Source organism: Ictidomys tridecemlineatus, chromosome 7, assembly GCF_052094955.1.
Source record: "Ictidomys tridecemlineatus isolate mIctTri1 chromosome 7, mIctTri1.hap1, whole genome shotgun sequence".
Classification (NCBI taxonomy): Eukaryota; Metazoa; Chordata; class Mammalia; order Rodentia; family Sciuridae; genus Ictidomys; species Ictidomys tridecemlineatus.
Genome location: NC_135483.1, coordinates 198,401,855 through 198,419,304, shown reverse-complemented (window position 1 = coordinate 198,419,304; position 17,450 = coordinate 198,401,855). Strand labels below are relative to the sequence as shown.

Sequence of the window (17,450 nt, the reverse complement as noted above, 5' to 3'; positions counted from 1 at the left end):
GGCTACTCCTGGGGGTGGTAATGGTCACTAGAGGGTGGGAGCTGAAAGCCCTGTTGACCCCTGCCCTGGGTGTGGGCTACAGAATAAGCTAACCACTGTTGGCCAGTGATGAATCAGTAGTGCCCACCCAGTGAGGTCCTGTACAGACCCTAACGGTCCAGAGAGCTGCTATACTGGCCAGCACTGGAGGTGGGGAGGGCCAGGACCTGCTGCATCCTCCCCCATGTTTGCCTTCCATGGTCCAGATGTCCAGTTCCATTCCATCACGTCAAGAGCACACAGTCTATGATTCCGGCTTTTACGTAGGTTTAGGTGTGTCTTAGGCCTGGAATGTGGCTCTCTTGGTGAATGCCCCTGTGAACTTGAGAAGAGTGAGGGTGAACCCATCCCAACAGGCCTGTTCTTTCTGTGCGTGCCTGGGAGCAGGGGGTGCATGGTCCCTAGGACTTTGTGGACCTGTGGTCTTTTCTGCATTAATTGCTTTTTCTGGTTGCATTAGCATGTAAACCTTTCTCTTTTTCATGTGTCTCTATTTATGGTAGGCTTCTTATGGATAGCACATAATTGGATTTTATTTTTAAATCTGCTCTGATGCCTATCCTTTTTTTTTTTAAGTTTTAATTTTTTTCTTTTGTGCTCTGCTTTTATTTAAAATATTCATTTTTCAGTTGTAGTTGGACACATACCTTTATTTTATTGATTTATGCTGAGGATTAAACCCGGGCCCCCGCGAGATAGGCGAGTGCTCTCCGGCAGAGCCACGCCCCAGCCCGTGTCTCTCTCAGCTGGTGTGCCTGGGCCAGTCCCCCTTGGGGCAGTCGCAGGAGCTGCTGGGTCAGCGTGGGCCTCTCCCAGCTCACCCCCTGCTCCTCCTCACTTCTTAGCACACCAGTCCGGCTTCTGTCACATTCACCATGAGGCCACTTTTCCTAGCACTGTGGTGTTGGAGAGTGGAGCGCGGGCCTGTGACAGAAGCCCATGTCGCTGCCTCCCTGTGGGTCGAGCTTGGTGTCAGCAGGAGAGGAGAGCACCCACCTGCCCTGCCTCCCCGACAGGTTTCCGACCAGGCTGCACACTGCTCCTCCTGGCACTGAGCCCCCTCCAGCCCTGGGAAGTTGCTCTGTCCCTAAGCTTTTGCTCCATGGGTGAGGCCTTCCCTCTGGCTCCTTTCATGACCTTCCTTGTCCCTGGGCTTTTGTAGTCAGAGTGTGCTATGCTCTGTGGGGTGTTCTGGTTTCCAGTGTGCTCAGTGTTCTCTGCCTCCCCTGCCTCTGCGGTCTGCTGGCTGCTGCTGGTCTGAGGAGATCCTCAGCCATTGCTCCTCCCTGTGCTCCTGGTGCTCCTTTCTGCTCTTTCTGGTACTCCCACTGCTCTTGTGAGGCGCTCTGGGTACGGTCCCAGGGCTTGCTGGTGCTCTGACTTGGACTGATTGTGTAGTGCCCCATGTTCCTCTGCCCTTCAGTTGGCGGGCTTTCTGGTGACCGCCCCCCTCGGCCCTGAGGAACCACTGAGAGCAGTCCTTTCTGCAGCAGCATCTTCATCTGAGCACTTTCTTGGGCTCCTCTGGGCGTCTCCTACATGGCTGTGTGCTCTCTCGCACAGCACAGAGCGCGCTGGACGCAGCTTCACAGACTCAGTCTGAAGACTGCAGCCCCCAGCCAGAGACCTGAGATGAGGCTTGCTGGAGACAGAGCCCTGCAGAGGCAGGTGCCAAGTTGCGGCCCCAGGAGAGCCCCCCTGAATGCAGGCACTCAGTCTCCCCCACCACTGCCACCATGGGGCCCCTGCACTAGGGCCCTAGGGCTGCTGCCCAGGTTAGCAGACCTGGCTGTGGTTGTGTTAGGGTTCCGTCTGTGGCTCCTACTTGGCGCTCCATGTTAGGGGGGCCGTCTGTGGCCCCTCCTCTGGTGTTCTGTGTTAGGAGGGCCGTCTGTGGCCCCTCCTGGTTCTCCATGTCTAGGGGCCGTCTGTGGCCCCTCCTGGTTCTCCATGTCTAGGGGCCGTCTGTGGCCCCTCCTCTGGTTCTCCATGTCTAGGGGCTGTCTGTGGTCCCTCCTCTGGTTCTCCATGTCTAGGGGCTGTCTGTGGCCCCTCCTGGTTCTCCATGTTTAGGGGCCGTCTGTGGCCCCTCCTCTGGTTCTCCACGTCTAGGGGCCGTCTGTGGCCCCTCCTCTGGTTCTCCATGTCTAGGGGCCGTCTGTGGCCCCTCCTGGTTCTCCATGTCTAGGGGCCGTCTGTGGCCCCTCCTGGTTCTCCATGTCTAGGGGCCGTCTGTGGCCCCTCCTCTGGTTCTCCATGTCTAGGGGCCGTCTGTGGCCCCTCCTCTGGTTCTCCATGTCTAGGGGCCGTCTGTGGCCCCTCCTCTGGTTCTCCATGTCTAGGGGCTGTCTGTGGCCCCTCCTGGTTCTCCACGTCTAGGGGCCGTCTGTGGCCCCTCCTGGTTCTTCATGTCTAGGGGCCGTCTGTGGCCCCTCCTGGTTTGGTTCTCCATGTTTAGGGGCCGTCTGTGGTCCCTCCTCTGGTTCTCCATGTCTAGGGGCCGTCTGTGGTCCCTCCTCTGGTTCTCCACGTCTAGGGGCCGTCTGTGGTCCCTCCTGGTTCTCCATGTTTAGGGGCCATCTGTGGTCCCTCCTCTGGTTCTCCATGTCTAGGGGCCGTCTGTGGTCCCTCCTCTGGTTCTCCATGTCTAGGGGCCGTCTGTGGCCCCTCCTGGTTCTCCATGTTTAGGGGCCGTCTGTGGCCCCTCCTGGTTCTCCATGTCTAGGGGCCGTCTGTGGCCCCTCCTCTGGTTCTCCATGTTTAGGGGCCGTCTGTGGCCCCTCCTCTGGTTCTCCACATCTAGGGGCTGTCTGTGGCCCCTCCTGGTTCTCCATGTTTAGGGGCCGTCTTTGGCCCCTCCTGGTTCTCCATGTCTAGGGGCCGTCTGTGGCCCCTCCTCTGGTTCTCCATGTTTAGGGGCCATCTGTGGCCCCTCCTGGTTCTCCACATCTAGGGGCCATCTGTGGCTCCTCTGGTTCTCCATGTTTAGGGGCCGTCTGTGGCCCTTCCTCTGGTTCTCCATGTCTAGGGGCCGTCTGTGGCCCTTCCTCTGGTTCTCCACGTCTAGGGGCCGTCTGTGGCCCCTCCTGGTTCTCCATGTTTAGGGGCCGTCTGTGGCCCTTCCTCTGGTTCTCCATGTCTAGGGGCCGTCTGTGGCTCCTCTGGTTCTCCATGTTTAGGGGCCGTCTATGGCCCCTCCTCTGGTTCTCCATGTCTAGGGGCCTTCTGTGGCCCCTCCTCTGGTGCTCCATGTTTAGGGGCTATTTCTGTTCCCTCCGTGTGAGCCCACAGGAGGTTGTTTTGGTGTTTGTCCTTTTTTGTTTTTCTTGTTAGATGGGGTGTGTTGAATGCACTACTTGCTGGAGTTGAGACTGGAAGCTCGCCCACCATTGGTTTTAGTCTGGCTGTTGATAATATATGAAAAGGCTGCTTAATGTAGAACTTAGTCACTGTAGCAGATTCTCTTATAATTCTAATTGTTCTTGAGTCTTTTGACCAATTAGATGGTCACACCTGTTGTTTGCATATAATAATTACATCGACCCTTTTGTGTTGTTTAATGCTATAGAAACACTTGCTCTGTTTTCCCGCGTGGATTCTGGTTTTCTCTGTATCTGTGTGTGCCCCTCCATTTCATGGGTGGTAAAGCCAGGGCCTTGGTAGCATTTGGAAAGAGCCCCTAGCTCCTGGGTGCCATGGCAAGGTAGCCCCTCTCCCTGGTCCAGCCCATGCTGGCCCGAAGCCTCAGCATCTTCCTCCATGACATACTGTGCCATCGGTGCCATTTTCCTGTGTGACAGTGGGAGACAACCTGGTCGCCAGCACAGAGTGATATAAGTGGCCCCCCAGGAAGGATTCTGCCCTAGGCCCAGGGCTTGTCTGTGCTGTCCCACCAGCAGGATGGGCGTAGGACAGGTGGGGGGCTGTAATGTGCCTGGCTCGTGGTAGCTCCCTTGGCTGTGGCCAGTGGTGGTGGCAGAGGGGCCAGTTTCCTCCTCTACAAGGCACACCTAATCTCCGACCTGTCCTGCAAAGCTCCTTCCAGCTCTGCAGCCCTGTGTGCATCACTTCCTGTGAGAAGTGATCTTCTGAGTGAACTACAGTTCCCAGAATGCTCCTGGACCTAGCACCCACTTCCCGCAGCGCCTCCACAGCCAGGTGCAGACATTTCCTGGTAGTTGGCAGAAAACAACCTTGAGGAACCTTGCTGGTGTGCTGGAGTTCTAAAAACTTGGGAATGGGTAAGCCTGCTTTCAATGTCTCAGGCTAGGAAATGAAAGTTTAAATTTCTTGTACAAAATTTAAAATTTTTATTTTTGCATTTTGGTTAGATTTTAATAAAAGAAAAATGAGATCAGAAAAATATGCATAGAAAAGCCTGCCTGATTTATTTGAGGAGTTGAAAGTTGCAAATCCGTATGGTCTCATTCATTATGCTTTTGTTTCATTTTTTAAAAAATATCTATTTAGTTGTAGATGAACACAGAGTATCTTTATTTATTTTTATGTGGTGTTGAGGATTGAACCCAGTGCCTCACACATGCGAGGCAAGCACTTTTCCACTGAACTACAACCTCAGCCCCAACTTTTGTTTCATTTTAAACTTTATTTTCCTGACGAAGTCTGATCGTGCTCACAACTCTTGAGCATACAGTTTGACAGTTTCAGGCTCCAGTGTCCTCTCCACCAACCCCAGGCTTCATTGAGAGCAAGGCCGAGAGGCAGTGGCCAGGACACAGGAAGTGAGGGGTGGGTAGGGGACCAAGGACCCAGGCCCCAGGTGTCCAGGGCACTGTCTGGCAAGGTGTGACTGTCCCCGCCCAGCCTTCTATGGGTGTCCACATCAAGGCCATTACGAGCAGAGGCTGGGAGGGCAATGAAGGTGAGGCGTGGTCTGCAGTGTCCTACTGCGACCCTCAGGGCCCTGAGCAGCGCCTGTGCTTTCTGGACTTCAGCCTTACCTGCCTGCCTTGTCCATCGGCCACGTCCAGGGGCTCCAGCCAGGGGTCTCCAGCCAGTGCCCCTATATGCACCTTGCTCTGTGTCTCCCCTGAGCTGGCCCACCTGTTCCTGCTGCTAGTCCTGTGCAGGCAGCCACTGTCACATTCCCACTGCCTGCCTCTGGGAGCCTCCCTAATCACGGCGCAGTAGAAGTGTCCCCTTGCTCTGGTGATTCTGTCCTGCTGGCCCTAGGCTTCTAACCTGCAGCGTCCCACCTCTCCCCTCCAGTTTTCTCCCCACCTGAGCCCGGAGGCACAGCTCCTATCTGAGAAGGTCTCATTCAGACCTGGCCACCCAATGTCACAGAGCTCAGAAGGGACAGAGTGCAACCCTGCTCTCACCCAGGGGGCAGGACACTGCCCTGCCTCACTCCACCAGCCCCGTAGATTGGCTGGGCACTAAACAGCTTATGGGCTTCTGAGAGCCCTGCCCAGCTAAGGCCTCGCCATGCCCCCAAGATCCCCAGGCCGTGTCACACAGTTCCCCTCCCTCCCAGGCCCACTACCCCCCACCCTGCATCTCTTCCGACTCCCAGGGTACCTCCTCTTGTGAGCTTTTGCCTAGCACTTAGGAGGGCTGCAGCAGAAACTCCTGGGCTCTTTTCCCTTCTAGGCCAGAGTGTTATAGGCAAGTCTGCCTCCAGGGGCACAAGGCACAGCATCCCAGCTGAGATCGTCCGGACTGAGTGTTCTCCCCAGCTGCCGCTGCCAGGTTTTCACAGGTGTCTCCTGGCAAGTTCTGGGATCTGTCACACTTGCTCGGTCGGATAGGTAAAAGCTGGATGTATAACAGTGCTGGTAACTTAACGCCTCCCTCCAGGGCCAGCACCCCAGTCACGGGCGGGTGAGGGTGGGCGCGGGCCTGCTGTTGCCTGGAACCCACTGCCTGTGCACCTCCACGGCTCAGCCCACCCTCTCAGACACGACTGGGCAGTGCAGGCTTCTCTGGATCCTCAGGACCACTGGTCAGGACACGGGATTTGGGGTGACCACCAGCTTTCTTACCCACCAGGGAAGAGGGTGGGGAGGGGCAGCATCTGACATTGGGCCACACTGCAGCCAGTGGGCACCACTGGCCCTGACTGTGGGGCTCCAGGCCCACCTCACCTGCCTGTGTCGTGAGACCCAGCTCCTTGGGCTCATGAACAGGATAGTCGGGGATAAGGGTGTGTGGTCCACACCACAGCAGGAACTCTGTTTTAGTATGGAAATATCTTTAGAAATATTTTATCCCCAAATCAGAAGATTGGAGCAGTACCTGGCCTCGGTCTGGGATGGCACTGGCACCTGGTTACTGGGCCCTTGGGCCCTGGACGCCCTGGATGCCCAGTGGTCCTTTAGCAGAGATGGGAGACTGATTTCAGCTGTCTGCTATAAGCCCTATCTTCCATAGGTGACTGTCAGTGGTCCAGGCCCTGGGTGCGGGGCTCTTCTTCTGGCTCTTGTCCCGCACCAGTATGTGTCTTGGATTGAGCATGTCTCAGTAGACCACACCTTTCTGGTGCCCGTGCGTGGCATCTGCCACCCTGTTGGACCATTAGGTCTGTGGCCTCTGCCTCTCAGCATGGCTGGGTCCACCTTGGGTCTTCTGTGAGGAGAAGCCCCACCATGCCCCTACAGTGTAGCTCGGCCAGTGCAGAGTGTGCTCGGTCTGGTTGCTTGCCCAACATCTTATTCCTTGCTGTGGCCTGGCTGTGTGGTCTGCACACCGTGTCCACTCACCTCAGGCAAGAAGACAGTTGCCTGTGCTGTGATGAGCACTTGCTCCTGGCTGTGGTGAGGAAATGTGGTTCTTGTTCTTCTGTCCTGTGCCTAAGAGCAGGGTCGCTGCTCTGCACTCCACTGTGGGCCAGTTTGCCTTCTGTGTCTGAATTCTCCTGGGTGCTGTCCCGTGGCCCGCATAGGTGGTGTTCCATGTTGGTTTTCCTCCTCCTTCCCTGTCTTCTCCTAGCCTGTGGCTTGCCTGAGTTTTCTTCCCTGAGTTCTTGCACTTAGGGTGAATGGTCTTTCTTCACTGTGAGCCAGATTCGGCGTGTACACCTGTAGTGATTCTGGAGGCTGAGGCCAACTGGGGAAACTTAGCAAGACCCCGTCTCAGAACGTGAATAGACAAACCAGGGGTGGCACACCCATTGCTCCAAGGGCCCAGGACAGCTCTGTGTCTGTGGCCAGTGGCTTGCCTTGCACCTCAGCAGGTATGGAGCCTCCCTGGCCTCTCTTCTTGGCGGCCTGGAGGGCCACAAGGGCTGCTCCCCAGCCGCCTGCCCACTCTCTGTTTTCAAAAGCCAGTGTGCATCTCATGCTCTCCGTCTCCCTCGCCCTGTCTTTGAGGACTGCCCTCCAGGCTTTAAGAACAGGCCTCCTTCGGGCCTCCTCGGATCAGCGGCAGTGCCTGCTGGTAGAGGTACCCTGTTGCTAGAGGTGGGTCAGGTGTGGGTGTGCCCTCCCTGGAGGGGCTGAAATGAGGGCAGCTGGGTGGGTTTCTTGCTTCTGGGTCTGGGGAGGGCAGAGTTGTGCCCCCATAAGCGTGGGTTCAGATGTCCCATTAGTGAGTGGTGTAGTCCCTCCAGGCCAGTGGCCCCAGTCCTACCTCCTGAGTAGCATCCAGCTCTGTTGCTGCCACTGAGCATTTCCCCACCAGGGGGCAGCTGTGGCTCATCCCAGGCCCTGGTCTGCTGGTCCACTGGTCCACAGGACTGGCTTTCGTGTGCCAGGGTCAAGTGTGTGAGCAGGGCTGGACAAGTACTTCCTGAGCAGTCAGGAACGTGCAGGACTTTCCCTCTGAGGGAAGGCACGCTGTGCTCCAGCCCTGACTCTGGACATGGTTGCTGCTAGCTCATGCTGACCTCTGCAGAAGGCCACAGCAGGGTACCTGTGCTTCCCTCCCTGGAAGGCTCAGGTGTGTTGGGGGTTGAGGCTGCAGATCACCACTCGAGCAGCAGGCCAGATTCACAGACAGACCAGCCCCATCCATTCCCCTGACCCCAGGCTGCGAGTTGGTCTAGCCCAGGGCCAGGTCAGCTGGTGAGAGCCACAGACAGGGCTTTGACATCAGCCTGTCCAGAACAGGGTCTCGTGAAGTGGGCCCTGCTTGGTGCAGAGGCAGGGTGGGCTGTGACAGCGGCTCTGACGGTCACCCCATGTGTGGCACTCATGGGCCAGAGCCTGGAAGGCCTGAGGTGTGAGGAGGACATTCCGTCTCAGTGCTGAGCCTGAGAAACTCTGGATTGAGCTTCTTCAAAGCCACAGCTGTTGGCCTGAACACCAGGCCCAGGTGCCTCGGAGGCTGGTTGAAGCGCTGGGCCTGCAGCCTGTCCTCGGTCTGTATCTCTGGCATTCACGATGGCAGCTCATTGTCCAGGGGCTCCTGCCAGAACCCTCAGGGCCACTCTGTGTCACACGTCTAGGCTGTCAATCGCTGTGCTCTGACCTCCGGGGTCCTGAGTTTATCCACTCAAGGCTCCTGGTGGAGCTGGCCTGGGGGCCTCACGAGTGCTTGCCTTGGCTGTGAGTGGGTGGGATCAGCCCAGCCCCCCACACTTCTGCTGCTCCTGGTGTCATGTTCCAGCCGTCAAGCACAGGTCCTGGGAAGGCAGGGTCCACACTGGGGAAAACTGTCCTGGCTCACTGGAGGCAGCCCCAACAGGCAGTGAGAGGTAGGGGACATAGAGGCACTTCACCCAGCTGACTTGGGTCACTCGAAGCCACTCTGTCCCCACCACCACCACCCCACCTCTGCCCACCCCCAAGCCTCTCAGCCCAGCTAAGGTGCTGCTTGATGATGCACAATGGGGAAGACCTGGAGCCTGCTCCATAAGCTAGTCAGCTCACCTTCCAGCCCCACACCCCTGTACTCTTTGCCTGGCCCTGCCCGGCCTCTCACCCCTGTTCTCCATCTCCAGGTCCTTGCCCAGGGTCCTTGATCCCGTGTGGGAGCTGCTATCCACCCTTGTTGGGAACCTGGGGGGCCTCTGGCCCTGCCCTGGTGCTGGTGCTCAGCTGTACCTGTCTGAGCCATGCTCTTGGCAATGTGTGTATTTTCCCTATAAGCCCAGCAAGGTGTACATCACACACCTTGTACATCACTCTGCTGTTCTTCTGTCCTCAGAGCCTCCCAAGATGAACCCAGTGGTGGAGCCGCTGTCTTGGATGCTGGGGACCTGGCTGTCTGACCCTCCCGGAGCTGGGACCTTTCCGACCCTGCAGCCCTTCCAGTACCTGGAAGAGGTGCACATCTCCCATGTGGGCCAGCCCATGTTGAACTTCTCGTAAGTCCTCCACTATAGGCTCCTGAGTCTGGGCTGATCCAAAACAGAGGCACCAGCAGGAAGGTACAGCAGGAACCTGGTAGCCTCTTGGCTTCCGGAACCTGGTGGCCGAGGCAGGAGTGGCGGGATGGTCTCTCTGGTCCCATCACGTATATAAAGATGTTAGGCAGACCACAGAATCGTAGGCTTGTGAACCAAGCATGGAGCAAGAGCTTGTTTAAATCTGATTTCAAGCTGAATTCCCGTGTGGAAGTTAGTCACCCCAGTACTGCTGAGAAAAGGGGCGTGGCTTTCCTTCATATTTACCCGTGAGCTAGTTAAGGATCGAAGAATCTGTTAGTACTGTGGTTCTCAGAGTCTCTGCCTGCAGGAAAGCAGAGAGCCTCTGAGGTCTCAGCTGTGTCCCCGACACACTCACTGGGGAACACTTCTGTTCTGGGGCAGAGTGCTCCCATGGTCTCAGAAATGAGGAGGGAGCTGTGCACCTCCTCCTGCCTCTGCTACCTGTTGACAGTGGCAGTGGCAGTGAGTCAGCCTGGCGCGCTGGGCCTCTTCTAAGGTGCTCAGGACCAGACCTATTCCAGCTGCCTAGTGTTAGATGAGGGACGTGTGCACAGACTTCCGGTGGCACACGCTAATCTTGAAATAGAAATCTGGAGTGCTCCACAAGTTAAGCACTCCTGAGCCCTGACGTCGTGCCGTTTTGAGTTTCAGATTTTAGGAGCTCCACTTGTATTTGTGTAACACCTCCAGTCTTGGAGGGATTTAGAAGGTCACACCGGGCTTAGGGATCCTCCTACCTCGGCCTCCTAGGCCGCTGGACACAGGCAACATCTGTGCCCAGATGTGAAGTTTTAGATTGAGCAGACAGGGCCTGTGAACCAGAGGGGTATCTGAGAACCAGAATGGGGGTCTGTGTCAGCCTTGCCTCACTGTGACCAGAAGACCCAACGGCACTTAGAGGCGGGCAAGTCCACAAACGGCCTTCTCCTGGGCCGCGGTGAGGCAGTATTCATAAGGAAAGGTCCCCTGGAGCTAGGTGTAGCTCAACAGAGGGAGGTCCTGGAGCTGCCCCCAGCATCCATGGGTGCTTGGGCAGCACTATGCAGGAGGTGGGTGACCAATAGGCTTGGGGAACAGAGCACCAGGGGTGGACATGAAAGAGCCAAGTCCTAGAATGGTAGAGGTGGCAGATTCCAAGCACCACTTCTATCTCAGGTGAGACTGGCTGCTGTGGCCCATGGCCCCTCTGGGGTGGCTTCACATCTGGGTGTGGGCGCTGGCAAGCCCAGTGCCTGCCTGACATCTCGATTTCCCTCCAGGTTCAACTCCTTCCACCCTGACACGCGCAAACCCATGCACAGAGAGTGTGGTTTTATCCGCCTCAAGCCCGACACCAACAAGGTGGCCTTCATCAGCGCCCAGAACACAGGTACTGCCCACCCACCCCCCCCCCCAGACCAGGGGCAAGGGCCACAGAGCTCGCTGGCCAGTGGTGTGGCGGGCAGGGCTCGCAGATGCCCTCCCAAGCATCCTTGCTTGGGGTCAGTGGAGGCATGGTGTACATGTGGGCTGCCGCCTGAAGGCGCCAGCTGAGGAGCCAGGCTCCGCGAGAGCGGGCAGGTTTGTGGCAGGGTCCTTTCCTGAAGGCAGGCTTGCCCCAGCATGAGTTCCTTCTGAAGCAGTTCACCAGCCACACCATTACTTAGAAGACTGCCACGTGTCCTGGCCCATGCCTGAAATCCCTATGACTCGGGAGCCTGAGGCAGGAGGATCGGAAGTTCAAGACCAGCCTCAGCAACTTAGGTTTTAAGCTGTGGTATTCAATCTTCAGGACCAAAAAAGAAAAAGAAATTACCCTCATTTAGCTTACATAGCTGTTGACCTTACCTACTTGCCCAAAAGCTGCTCAGTTTGGGTGTTCAGGAAGCACCCAGCCTGGAGCGGAGCTGCCCAGGCATTAGTGGGAATGGCAACTGAGGAAGTCAGGGGTGTGTCCACCACACAGTGCTCCAGCCGGGTGTTCTGGTAGGAAGGCTGGGTCCGGGACACCTCTGTAGAAGCCAGCCCCCCAAGCACTGGTCCTGTGCCGTAACACATTCAAAACCCGGAAGGCCATGTGCAGGCCAGAGGGGCCTTGCACTGGAAGGCTCAGAGGCCAGCCTCCTGGTGAGGGGAGGAAGACTCAGAGGCCAACCTCCTGGTGGGGGGGTTCAGAGGCCAGCCTCTTGGTGGGGGGGTTCCGAGACCAGCTTCCTGGAAGGGGGAGGCTGCAGCTGAGCTCCACCCCCTGCAGGCGTCGTGGAGGTGGAGGAGGGTGAGGTGAACGGGCAGGAGCTGTGCATCGCATCCCACTCCATCGCCAGGATCTCCTTCGCCAAGGAGCCGCACGTGGAGCAGGTGAGCCCGCCTTTCCCACGGTCTGTGGTGTGGCGGGGGCTGGGTTGCCTCCCCCAGGCGACCTTCTGTGCCTCCTCTCTCCTTCCTGTCTGGTGTGTAGGGGGTTGGTGGTCCAGGCTGCTGGCCCCTCGTGGTCACCTTGTGTTGCTGGGTCAGAGGACACATGTGCTCTGCGTTTTGGTGGAGGTTGGCCTGCCCCTCCTCGTGGCACTCTTCCTGTGTGCTGCTGTCCCCAGTCCCTGTGAGTGTGATAGCAGTGTTCACTTTTGAACCCAGCATTTGAGGGAGAGGGCTCTCCCCCAGGTGGGGCCGCGGCAGCCCTGCTGGTGTGTGGCCTCCGCTTTGCCTAGGGCTCTGCTCGGCTGGCTGGCTGGTGGCGGAAGCTCCCCTGCAGCCCTCTCTGAGTTCCTTCCTTGTCAGGGCCTGGTTCTTGCCAGGTTCTCCTGTCTCCCACTACTCCTGCACAGTCAGACCCCTGACCTCCCAGACGGGTGTGCTCTGGTGCAGTTCTGGTGCCCCTTCCTGACACCAAAGGGGACTGAGCAGAGAGGCATGCAGCCTCTCCCAGTGACACCTGTGCAGGGGCTCAGGACTCCTGTCCCCGTCCGTGTCTGCAGGAGGTTCCCACACACCTCTGTCCATAAGTTTCTTATTCTTAAGCATCAAGATCACATCGACATGCAAATTAGCCTGAGGGCTGGTGGGGGCTGGCAGGCTGTTAGAGCAGGTCCCAGTCCCTGTCCCTGGGATGACAGGCATGTGCCACCACACCAGCCTGGAATTCCTTCACAGCCAAATGCGCAGCGGGTAAGTGACCTTGCTGGGCCCACTGGCACATGTGTCCCCTGCTGGGTCCAGAGCCCTGCTGTATCCTGAAGCCTCCCTCGTAGCTGCAGGACTCCCAGCTGTCCTGCTCTGCGCCTTGTCCTGTGGTAGGAATCATGCTCAGCAGGCCCCACCGTCCCACTGTATTTCCTGAAGCCCAGGGGCCATCTGTGTTGACCGTGTGCTGTCTGCTCCTGGTGAATGTCCTGCTGGTGAACCTCACAGACACGGCTGTGGACAGGAAGGTTGTGCTCCCTCGACCTCATGCCCGAGCACCCCTAGTTTCCTGGGCCACCTATGCTGCGGCCAGAAGGGACTTGAGTCTGCTCTGTTATGTGCTTTTCCCAAGTCTGCCCCACCGTCTGCCAGTTATCTAAGCCCGATTCTGCATGTCAGAGTGCCATGCCTGGTGTTGCAGTGTGGGAGCGCCTCCCGAGGGGTCTCTGTTACTCTCTGCTTTCTCTGTCCTGGTCCTTTCGCTCTGTTCTCAGGGAACTTTCCTTGTCCCCAGCTGTGGTGCTGCAGCTGGAGTGTTGCTGGTAGACTGCCTTCTGTCCCCGTGTGTCGTTTTTAAACCTGCTGCTCTGATTCCATCCGTGGGCTCGGCAGCTTCTCCGAACTCCCTCTGAGAACATTTGTTTTTGAGGTGGGGTCTCACTGTGCTGCCCCAGCTGGTCTTGAACTCTTGCCTGGGATGCTCCTCCTGCCTCCGTCTCCCTACTAGCTGGGGCTGCGGGCGCTGCCTCTACCCTTGCTTCTCACTGAGGTGCTGGCTGTGGTGTTAGTTTTCTTCTTTCTCCATTCTTCTGTTCCTCCCAAGTTGCTTTATAATGTTTTGTTTTGTTTTGATTCTGCACTTCCTCTCTGAGGTTTCTTCAGATGCATGATGTGTTGCGGGGGTCCCAAGACCACCCCAGCCAGATTCACGAGTAGGACTGAGCAGAGTAGCACTGGAAGCCAAGGCACCCTCACCCCCAACAGAAGGGACACAGGGAAGGCAGGAAAGGGACAGGGGCAGGTAGGTCTGGAGGAAACAGGCACCAGCTCTCCGACAGAACACACCCCAGTGCCCATAAGAGTGAGGCCAGGGTGGAACAGTGCAGGCTGCACACCTAGGGCTGTTGGGGCTGGTCCCACAGCACCTCCCGGTGTGTGTGTGTGTGTGTCAGTGCAGACGCCAGGAGGAAAGAGTTCTCTGCATGGACTCCTAAGAAGGAGACTCTGTCCTTCTGCTGGAAGCCAGCCCAGCTGCCGGGTTCAGGGCTGGGCATCTCCTCCTGATGGCCCTGTGCTCTGGTGCTCTGAGGCACTGATGCCCTGCTCTCCACATACCGCAGCAGTCAGTCCCTTAAAGAGGACGATTCTGTGATTCTTAGTGTACCCAGAGTTGTGAAAACATCACCAGTTGATTTTACAGCATGTTTACATCCCAAAGAAACCCTGTGCCCCCAACTGGCTCCCTCAGGTCCCCACCCTCCCTGGCCCTTGGTAGACGCTCATCAGTGCTCCAGACTGGCCAGTTCTGAGTGCTTCCAGAGATGGGGCCATGTTCTTGGTTCTGGCTTCTCTCACTCAGCCTGACGTCCTCCAGGTGTGTCCAGGGCGGGCAGCTTTCTGTTGGTCTGTCTGTCTTGATGGCAGGCCGGGGTCGTGCTGTTGGTGGTAGGAGTAGGGCCTTCCTCTTCCTGGACTGCATGCTCCCAGCTGTCACCCAGGTCCAAGAGGTTGGGTGGTGCCTCCTGGTGCCCTCTGCAGATCCCAAGAAGCCCAGCCTCTGGAGGCCACCTGTGGGCACTGATCCCCAGGTCTGGCCACCCCCTCATTTGTGCCGTCCTGCTGTCTGACTCCTTGTGCTGCAGCCTGTCAGGCCTGGCCACAGCCTGGCCAGAGCAGGGCTGCCCGTTGCCCCCTGAGGTTCAGAGAGGACCCAGGATCCAGAGGACCCAGGACCCAGAGCCACTCTTCCCAGTGTCCAGCAGGAGCTCTCCTTGGGGGGACTCTGCCTCTGTCAGTCACCAGTACCTCTTCAGACGGGATCGCTTTTGTGTTTTAAACTTGCTTTTGAGACAAATTTTTAATTTTATCTGATTCAAGTTGCCAGCCTTTTCCCTCCTAGATTCTGTGTTTGTGTCTTACTGAAGCAGTCTCTCTACTAACATGCTCTGCTTCCTGGAAGCCGCCCAGTGGAACCTAGACCCTCCCTCGGAGTCCCTGACCCCGCTGTGTTGACGGGCCTGTGTGCCGTGGGAGATGCCTGCCCTCCCACACTGCCCTGCCACCTTCTGTCCATCACTGGACCTTGTCGTCTGCCCCATTTTCTTGGTGGAATACATCTTTTGGCTGTTTGATAATCTGTGCTTGTGCCGTCAGTCACAGACGATCCACTCTTGTGAGCGGGATGTTACATGCTGTTGGACAGACAGAAAAACAAGGCCCTCACAGGAAGTCTGTTCCTCAGACATCCATAGGTCCCCAGGAGGACAGGTCCCGTGCTGGAAGGCTGGCAAGTGCCCAGACAGTGCCCACATGTGTGTCTGCTCTTTCCCCAGTGGGACCAGTGGAGACAAAGTGTGGGGTCCCTGGGGAGCGTGGCCTGCGGGCTGCACTGCTCCTCTGCAGTGCTGGTGTGGAGCTTGTCTCTGGGTGCATCTGGAGGCTGGGGACGAAGGGATGGGGGGTGTGTACAAGTTCTGTGGGGCTGCTGGTGCCTACCTTTTGGGTCTTTTTAGTTTACTTTTGTGTGTGTGTATGTGCTGGGAATTGAACTCGGGGGTATTTAACCGCTGACACACACACCAGCCCTTTTTATTTTTTATTTAGAGACAGGATCTTGCTAAGTTGCTGAGGCTGGCCTCAAATTTACAATCCTCCCGCCTCAGCCTCTTGAGCTGCTGGGATCACAGGTGTGGCCACCGCACCCGACTGGCCATGGTCTTGGTGCTGGGGTTGGAACCTGGGTACTCTTCTACCCAGCCCCGCCCCAGCCCTCTCTGATTTCCTATGAGGGTCTCATTCTGTCTGTCCACCTGCACATGTCATACCGCATTTTGAGTCAAGGTGGCACTGTGCTTGCTGCCCCTTGCTGCGCCAGGCCAGCGGCACCTTGCTGCTCTCGGGGTCTTCTGGGTCAGTGCCGCACTCCTGCGCCTTTCCGTCCCCTTCTTAAATAGTGCTTTTGAAAGAAGAGAACATTTTAGTCTGTTTTCAGTTCCTTGTTTTGTAGTTAGTGTTTTCCTTACTTAAGAAAAGCTGGAGAGATTGATAGCCCTCGCTCCTCAGGAGGCTTCTTGGCCTTTCCTTTGGCTTGAGGTCTATCCTGGGGGTGGCCAGGTTCCCCCATCAGCCCCCCGGCTCCAGACTGCCTTCTATTCGAGGTTTGTGAGTCTGTCCATGTGCAGGGTAGACACTGGACTCCACTTGTCTTCCTCCTAACACCACGCTGGGTGGACCCTGTGCTTTCTATTAAATTAACTAATACTCATGGTCCAGCATTTCCATTTTTCCAAAATTCATCTGACTCTTCTGGGACCCAGTTAGAACCAGCTTGTTAGTTTCTAAAGGAGCATTTGTTCGGGTCACTGGAGTTTCCAGCTGAATGTGCAAGGGGGCACCTGAGCCCTCAATGCAGTCTGTGGTCAGTCTGGTCGTGCTGTGGTGTGTGGTATGTGCCCCCAGCAGCAGAGCAGAAGGGGCAGCTGCAGCCTCCAGCCCTGTGGGGCTGTCACCCGTGGACACAGAGGCCTGCAGCGAGAGGAGATGGTCTGGAGACCCATCATGAGGCCAGGGACGTCCATGGCACTGCACTCTGACAGGTCTAGGTCTCTCCTGTCCCAGATTTCACGACCCTGTGCAATGTATTGGTATCATACATCTTTTGTAGAATTTATCACTAAGGATTTTGTGGGTTTGGCTGCTGTTATAAATGACTTTTTTTAATTTTCCAATTTTTTTTGCGAGTATGTAGAAATAACAATGAACTCTTAAAATATTCTTGTATCACATCACCTTGGTAAGATCATGTACTTCACTGACTTTTTTATAGATCTCTTCTCTCTGGGCCTTGGTCCTGGGTGCCTAGTACCTCTCTGGTGCCCGTGTTGACTGACTGATGGATTGGCACTGGGGCACGCTAGGCGGGTGCCCTGCCGCCAGGCCCTACCCCAGCCCTCTTTACTCTGAGACGGGGCTGCAGGTGTAGGTAGATTTCTCCAGCCAACCCTACCCTACAAGAGTGTTGTGAAGCACAGAGGAGCAGCACGGCTGGGGCCTGTCTTCACGGACGGCTTCCTGCCGGGTCAGCAAGCATCGGGGCAGGGACCTTCTGACCCGACACCTGATTACTGCAAGCTCCTTTCTCGTGGAAATAGCCTCATCGGGAACTCATGGACTAGTGGCTGCACAGCTGCTGGCTGGGGTTTCCCAGGGACACGTTGGCCTTGAGTCCAGGCTGCAGGTGAAGGTGGAGGTCACACAGGGAAGCACGTTAGGTGCTGAGTGGAGACCGAGAACACAACATCTCAACCTGAGGTGACCAGCTCCACTGTCACCTGTGGGCGCAGGCCTGGGGTGGGGAACCAGGACCTTGGTGCCCTGTGGGGCTCAGGGCCCAGCATCACCCGCTGGTTTGAGGCCTGGGTGAGCGGATCTTTTGTAAATAAAACTCAGGCATCTTGTTTTGTTCTCTACTCAGATTACCCGAAAATTCAGGCTGAATTCTGAAGGCAAACTTGAACAGACAGTGTCCATGGCAACCACGACACAGCCACTGACCCAGCATCTTCATGTCACCTACAAGAAGGTGACACTGTAGCCAGCACTCCAGAGCCCAGGCCCTGCGTGGCTGCAGGCTGTCGGGGCTGCGCTGTCCACATGTTCCTGGAGTGGTGTCGAGAAACCAAATAAAAGGCCTTTATTTTTA

The 17,450-nt window shown here is 56.8% G+C and overlaps 1 protein-coding gene across 3 annotated transcripts in view; it reads left to right on the top strand.

Moving 5' to 3' along the window:
* Thap4 (THAP domain containing 4) overlaps positions 1–17,450 on the top strand; it is a 22,826-nt gene extending 5,376 nt beyond the window's left edge. For 2 of the 3 annotated variants that reach the window (XM_078018445.1, XM_078018444.1), the window contains exons 3-6: positions 9,148–9,307; positions 10,630–10,739; positions 11,604–11,707; positions 17,223–17,450. In XM_078018445.1, coding sequence (XP_077874571.1) covers positions 9,148–9,307; positions 10,630–10,739; positions 11,604–11,707; positions 17,223–17,342 — 494 coding nt within the window. In that variant the 3' untranslated portion in view covers positions 17,343–17,450. Of the gene's footprint in view, positions 1–4,148; positions 4,281–9,147; positions 9,308–10,629; positions 10,740–11,603; positions 11,708–17,222 lie in introns of those variants that run through there. The other variant, XM_005339626.5, reaches the window with a different exon arrangement.